The 7373-nt window shown below is 42.8% G+C and overlaps 1 protein-coding gene across 1 annotated transcript; it reads left to right on the top strand.

Moving 5' to 3' along the window:
• Window positions 1-4326: 4326 nt before the first annotated feature.
• On the top strand, window positions 4327-6693 carry LOC124501497 (cationic amino acid transporter 3-like). The gene has a single exon (XM_047065728.1). The coding sequence runs from the start codon at window positions 4444-4446 to the stop codon at window positions 6211-6213; it is 1770 nt and encodes a 589-aa protein (XP_046921684.1). The 5' UTR covers window positions 4327-4443; the 3' UTR covers window positions 6214-6693.
• Window positions 6694-7373: the final 680 nt, after the last annotated feature.

The following is a 7373-nucleotide window of genomic DNA, read 5'->3' as shown; positions in this document are numbered from 1 at the left end:
TTCACTAAATGCAGTGAAGTGAGCAGCCATGTGGATATGTGGGCTATAAGTGCTGCAGTTATAGGGGACATCAAGTAAAAAAGCCCTGAGGTAGGGTCTCGCCTGGTATGTTAGGAGGCCAGAAGGTTAGGAGACCAGTGGCTAGAGAAAAATGAATGGGAAGAGAGAAACAGAGGCTGAGAGGTAGCTGGGTCAGTGACCAATACTGTAGGACTTTGTAGGCCATTTGTAAATGCAGACATTGGCTTTTACTCTGAATAAAAGGGAAACCAATGGAAGGTTTTGAGCAGAGGAATGATGTGATATTTTTAACAGATAAGTGTGTATCTTTGACAATTATACAGCATTTTTGTCTGTTTTATAAAAGTGCATAAATGGCATTGTGCTTTACACCTCATCCTGCTTTTACTTTTCCTACCTGTCATTGTTTCTGAGAGGTACCCATGTTTTTAAATGTAAATCTACTTTATTATTTCTGACTTCTGTGCAGCATCTCATTGTGCACATACCACACATTTTATTTATATATCCCTCTAGTAACAGATGCTGGCGTAGCTCCAACTACTTGCTGCCACTAATAGTCCTGTGATGAACATGCTCATATGAGCCTCCTTATGGACTCAGGAGAGAGTTCCTTGGAGTGTTTACCTCAGAGAGGGATTGTATGGTGGAAGGGTGTGTGCATTCTTAACTCCAATAAGATTGTGCTTCAGGGTGGTGGCCCCAGTGACACTCCCACCAATGGTGCATGATAGTTTGTATCCTCTCATCAAATTCTCAGGTTGATCCATTAAAAGTAAGTTTCCTCATGGATGAGGAAACTGAGGCTTAGAGAGATTAAGCAAATTACCCTGTTTCTATAGTCAAGCAGAAGATCCAGGGCTCATATCCAAAATCTCTAACATAATGTTCATTGCTCTTCCCTCTCTAGTACCCAGCATTGCCTCTTCCAGAAATAAGATGAGACATCTGTGATTACAGATTATTATTATTATTATATTAAAGCCTTACATTTTTCAATGCCTTCTCTAACGCAGTAAGCCTAGGACCCCCAAGTGATTAGCAACAGCATGTATGAGGGTATCTAATTAGTGTCCTTAGAGTTTCAAGGCAAAAATATATGGAATAAAACCATATTCATTATCTCACAATGGCTAGCTAACAGGCTTGAGTTTTAGTGGATGATTTTGAAGATAGACATATGCAAAGACTAATTTATTTTCAAAGCTTGAAGACTTTATAGCAGATTTTCATATTAAATATTTGGTAGATTATATTAAGTACATAGTGTTTGCTAGGCACTGAACTAAGTATTTTATACTCATAATTTTATTTACTCCTCACAATTATCCTATGCAGTATTTGCTTTTATTCCCATTTGACTGATGTGGAAACTAAAGCCCCTGGAGGTGAACTAATTTGTCCAGAGTCACCTGGTATGAGGTTGAGTTGTGATTTGCACCTGAGCAGTTTACATTCAGAGACTTACTCCTAACTACTAAACTGTGCTGCCTTTTTGTGAAGAAAGCTTTTAGAATCTCTTCGCTTTCAAATTGAGGACCAGTTCTTCTCAGCTGGGTGGTTGAGAGCAGTCATGGGAAGTGGACAAGAATCTCCAGAGTGAGAGGATATGACATTTGAAAATGTCCCCAGGTGTCTTCATTATGCCTCCCTCTGTCTCCCGAAGTCAGAACCTCTGCCTTAGGACATCCCACCTAGATTATATGACCTGAGCATAATGCCTTCAGAAAAGTAGGGATTCTCTACCTGGGCATGAGTTGTTCATTGCCTGTAACCCAAGGTAGCCTGATATTTTTAAACAAGTGTCATCAAAGGCAAATGACCTATGTGTGGCTTATACTTGCCATGAATGATATACAGTCAAGGTTTTATCACAGGTGGTTTTCCCTTCACACTTTTGATTTTGCTTGCCTTCTATAAGGAAGGTAATACCATTTAAATTTTTTACCTGAGCCAGGTTTATAAAGGTTGCTTGGCTACAAAGTATGTATCTCAAAGTCAAGTAGATAGCAATTATAGATTTTGTGTTCTTTCAGGTTTCTCTTCTCAGTTTGTACATGTTCAACAAGATATGTATTGAGTACCTAACTCACAGTCTAATGGAGTTAGGCAGCTGAGCTGGAATTTTGACATATTAGGAAAAATAGCACATGGAGTAACCCTAGCATTATGTGAGCACACAGGAAGGGCAGCATAAGGGTCTGGGGAAGCTTCCTGGGGAAGCAACATCTGAGCTGGGAACTGAAAGAGAAGTGGGGGTTAGCTATGTGAAGGGGACAAGAGGGCATTACAGGCAGGGAACAGGGTGAGTGTGGAATTTCGCAACTGGGAAATTGTGCAGGAACTTGGCAAGGGACAAGGCTGGAGGGATCAGCACAAGTCAGCTGATGAAGGAAGGAAGGATTATGAAGGAAGGGCAGTGGGAATCACTGAAGGGTTGAAGCCTGGGGGTAGGTGTGAGATACGTCAATCACATTTATACTGTAGAAAGTTCCATGAGTGAACAATTGATCCTCCTTATCTATCTTGTGAGCTTGTTGGTAAATCATAACGTTGGGGCTGTTGGGCAGCACAGAAGGAGTTTAGATGGATTTGTAGACAGAAGGTCAGACCCATAAGTCAAGGGTTCCTTTTGATAATCTGTAGAAGAGACTTTTCCATTTTGATTTGATCTTTCCATCTTTAGAAACCTCTGACATTTTCCAAAATTCTCTCAAAACCAAAGCCTGAGTAGGGAAGAGAGAGGGGGCTGCATGGCTTTGTTTTTTTCTGTTCTGTACTACTCATTCCTGGGGCATTGCTGTGAATTGTTCACCTGAAGCCTTGTTCTGCTTGAGGAGGGGCCATTTGAATAGCAGCAACAAAGAAAAGGAAAAGAGGAACCAGATATTTGGCATATTCAGACAACGGTTTGAGTGAGTTAAAAACCCCTTGTGAAAACTTAATAGGGAGTTTTAAGTGAGTGTTTTAATACAAGCTCCTAGAGCAGGCAGAGTCTCCAAGCTGCTGGAAGCTGGCATCACAGATGAGGCAAAGTGGTTATAGAGCAGTGTGGACAATGAGGAGAATGTCTGCAGAAGTGAACTCACTTTCCTGGAACCCAGAGAGGGAGGAGACAGAGGAATTGTTTGGTTGTGAGCTACTGAGCTAGGTGACTTACTTCTTTTCTCCCTACCCATCATAGTCTCGTAGACCATGGTTTATAAAACTTATAAAACTTTACTTAAAACTTTACTACAACTTATAAAAGTTGTAGTAAATTTTGCCTTGTTGCTTTGGGTGAGGCTTAATTAATGTCAGCATTCATAAAACCACCTTTCTGGCTCTTCTCCCTACTTAGTAATGGACCCTTGATTGGCTGCTGCACCTATATCTCCAGTGTTTCCTCACCAGGCAGCCTTGTCCTCTGATTCTTGCAGGTAGTTATGGAGGCCATGCCTCTTTCTCCCTCTTCCTCTCTTCTCACAGCGCCCCCTGTGGGCCTAGATGGGTAAAGTGAAGGGTTGCACTGTACATTCTTTGCCATCAGTACAACTAAATGGATGATGCAGAATGAGGAGAAAAGGGGGCAAAGTGCCATCTGACCTTGGGTAGCTTATGTTGGGGCTAAGGGTTTTAAGACTGGGGACCATATTGTATTTTAAACTCAGGTGATATTTAAAAATGGGTCTTTAATTGAGGCCCTCTAGTTTGTGAATTAATGTGTCATAACTCATGCTCAAGCACCGTGCAAACATCCCACATGTAATTATGCACAATAAATTCATGTTCTGTTGTGTCTTACAGCTTTGTTTGTTTGTTTGTTTAGAGAGCATGAGTGAATGAGGCAGAGGGAGAGAGAGAGAGAGAATCTTAAGCCAACTCCATGTCCAGCATGGAGCCTGATGCAGGGCTCGATCTCACAACTGTGAGATAATGACCTAAGCCAAAATCAGAAGTCAGATGCTTAACTCATTAAGCCACCCAGGCGCCCCTCTTATAGCTTAATCAGTACATGAAGCTGCATGAGTTAGATGAACCCAAAGGGGCTGGCGTCATGTGGTGTATAAAACAACAGAACGTTGGGAAGTATTTGGCACTTCTTTTGTGGTGGGGGGAGAGAAACAGGGTTGATTTGTGTATGATGTCCTTTGGTGTCGCTCTCTGCAATATCTGTGCTGCAACAGGTGCTATGGGACTTTTGATCTTTGGTTGGTTGGTTGGAAATGGGTTCAGTAAATATTTATTGTTTACTTAGGCATTGTGGAGGGACAGCACATACCAGAAGAAATACAGCGTAGCAGGTTTGAAGCCTGAGAAGCTAAACTCAGCAGCCCCAAACCATAAGCTTAACTCAGCCTCACTGAAGATGATACCAGACTCTGTACCCCCTGGACTTGCTACAGCTCTCTGATCCTACAATCCTCTTCAGTTCCAGCCAGAATGCTGTGTCGGGCACTTCGCAGATTTGGTCAAATGCTGGTACGCAGATGTACGCTGGAGGAAAAGAAAACTGAACCTACCCCTCTCAGATGGCTAAGCACTTTGGATTTAGTGGCCCTGGGTATAGACTACACTCTGGGTGCAGGTGTGTATTTCCTGGCTGGCGAAGTGGCCAGCAATCAAGCAGGACCAGCCACTGTGATCTGCTTTTTGGTGGCTGGCCTATCTTGTGCATTGGCTGGGCTGTGCTACGCAGAGTTTGCTGTCCGGGTTCCCCATTCTGGCTCTGCATATCTCTACAGCTATGTCACTATAGGTGAACTCTGGGCTTTCATCACTGGCTGGAACTTCATCCTCTCCTATGTTGCTGGCGCAGCCAGTGTAGCTCGGGCATGGACAAGAGCTTTTGACTACCTGATTGGGAACCAGATCTCTCAGACCCTGCATGAGAGTATCTTGCATGTTCAACAAGTACTTGCAGAATATCCAGACTTCTTTGCTATGGGTCTGGTGTTGTTGCTCACCAGAGTGCTGGCTCTGAGGGCTAGGGAGTCAGTACTGTTTACCAAAATGATCACATTGGTGAGCCTTTTGATTCTTGTCTTTGTCATCATCTCTGGCTTCATTAAAGGGGACCTGCACAACTGGAAGCTCACAGAAGAGGACTACGTAAAGGCTGGACTCAATGACACCTCAAGCTTGGGCCCTCTTGGCTATGGAGGATTTGTGCCTTTTGGCTTTGAAGGGATTCTCCGTGGAGCAGCTACCTGTTTCTATGCATTTATAGGTTTTGACAATATTGTTACCAGAGCTGAGGAAGCCCAGAATCCCCAGCGTTCCATCTTCATGGGCATTGTGATTTCACTGTTGATCTGCTTTTTGATGTATTTTTGTGTCACTTCAGCACTTACACTTATGGTGCCTTACTACCAGCTCCAACCCGGGAGCCCTTTGCCTGAGGCATTTCTATATATTGGCTGGGCCCCTGCCTGCTATGTTGTGGCTATTGGAGCTCTCTGTACTCTTTTCACTACAATCTTGAATGATATGTTCTCTGCACGTTGGGTGATCTCTGTGATGGCAAAGGATGGCCTCCTGTTCCATGTCCTTGCCAGGACCCACACCAGCAGACATATCCCCATTGTGGCCACTGTGGTCTTGGGCATTATGGCAGCAGTCATTGCATTCTTCTTTGAACTCATTCATCTTGTGGACTTCATGTCCATTGGGATCCTGTTTACTCACTCCCTGGTAGCTATTTGTATCCTCATCCTCAGGTATCAGCCTGAGGTGAAGAATGAGGGAAATGAATCTGTGGTGCAGGAGGAGAATGGACCTGCAGCAGAGCAGCTGACTCTACAGGAACTACTTTTCACAGGCAGCTCCTCCCCCACTCCACTCTCTGGCCAGGTTGTCTATGTTTGCTCCTCACTGCTTGTTCTGCTGCTCACTCTTCTTTGCCTGGTGCTGGCCCAGTGGCCAGTTCTGCTTTCTGGAGACCCACTGTGGATTTCAGTGGTTGTGGTGCTCCTGGTGCTCATCATTGGGATCACTGGGGTCATCTGGAGACAGCCACAGAGCTCCAGTCGCCTTCCCTTTAAGGTCCCTGCTCTGCCTCTCCTCCCACTACTGAGCATCTTTGTGAATGTTTGCCTTATGATGCAGATGACAGCTGCCACCTGGGCCCGATTTGGTGTCTCCATGCTGATTGGGTTTGCTATCTACTTCAGCTATGGGATCCAGCACAGCCGAGTCGCTAACCCCACTTAAGTTAGCACCAAAACTATAGACCTTGAACTCAGCAGTGCCAATACATATTGAGTGTTACATCATCACACCTAAATGCAGTCTTGTCCCTGAACGATTTTGGAGATCTTGAGTGCATGGAAAGCTCGGACTCCCATGGGATGTTGGTGAGGGAATACTAATAGAGTTCTGTACTTACTGTGGAGTGAAGGATGTGTCTTTCTCTCTCTCTCTCTGTCTCTGTCTCTCTCTCTTTTTACTTGTCTACTTTACAGTTGTGTCTGTAGCTGCTCACTGGCCTTACTGGCTTTAAAAAAATATATTATTAAAATAAACTAGAAAAGTGTTTTTGTTTTCTTTGAGTAAATATTCAGTAGTGATATTACTGGACTATATGGTAATTCTATTTTTAATTTTTTTAGGAACCTGCACACTACTTTCCCTAGAAACTGCACCAATTTACATTCCCACCAACATTGCATGATAGTTTTTTTTTCTCCACATTCTCACCAACACTTATTATTTCTTATCTTTTTTCTTTTAGCCAATCTGACAAAGCAAGTGATATCTCATTGCAGTTTTAATTTGTGTTTCCCTGGTGATTAGTGATGATGAGTATCTTTTCGTGTGTCTGTTGGTCTTTGTACATTTTATAAATGGATTTTTTGATGTTGAGTTGTATAAGTTCTTTATATATTTTGGATATTAACCCTACTGGATATATCATTTGCAAATATCCACTCCTACTCAGTAAGTAGCCATTTTGTTTTGTGTATGGTTTTCTTTGCTGTGCAAAAGCTTCTTCTTTACATGAATAAGAAAAGATATATATACCTTTATGTTTATTGTAACATTACATACAATAGCCAGGATATGAAAATAACCCAATTGTCCATTAATATATATATGGTAGAAAATACTCAGCCATTGAAAAAATGAAATGTTGCCATTTACAACAACATGGATGGACCTAGACGGTGTAATGCTAAGTGAAACAAATCCAGCAGAGAAAGATAAATACTATATGATTTCACTCATATGTGGAATTTAAGTAATAAAAAATATCTTGGGGCGCTTGGGTAGCTCAGTCAGTTAAGTACCCCACTGCAGCTCAGTTCACATTCTCACAGTTCATGGGTTTGAGCCCTGCATTGGGCTCTGTACTGACAGAACCTGGAGCCTAA

This window comes from Lynx rufus, unplaced genomic scaffold (genome assembly GCF_022079265.1).
Source record: "Lynx rufus isolate CCGP_SWC_20201006 ecotype Redwood Valley unplaced genomic scaffold, mLynRuf1.p SCAF_7, whole genome shotgun sequence".
Taxonomy (NCBI): domain Eukaryota; kingdom Metazoa; phylum Chordata; class Mammalia; order Carnivora; family Felidae; genus Lynx; species Lynx rufus.
The sequence above is the reverse complement of the archived record's forward strand: the minus strand, read 5'-3'. Positions and strand labels throughout refer to the sequence as shown.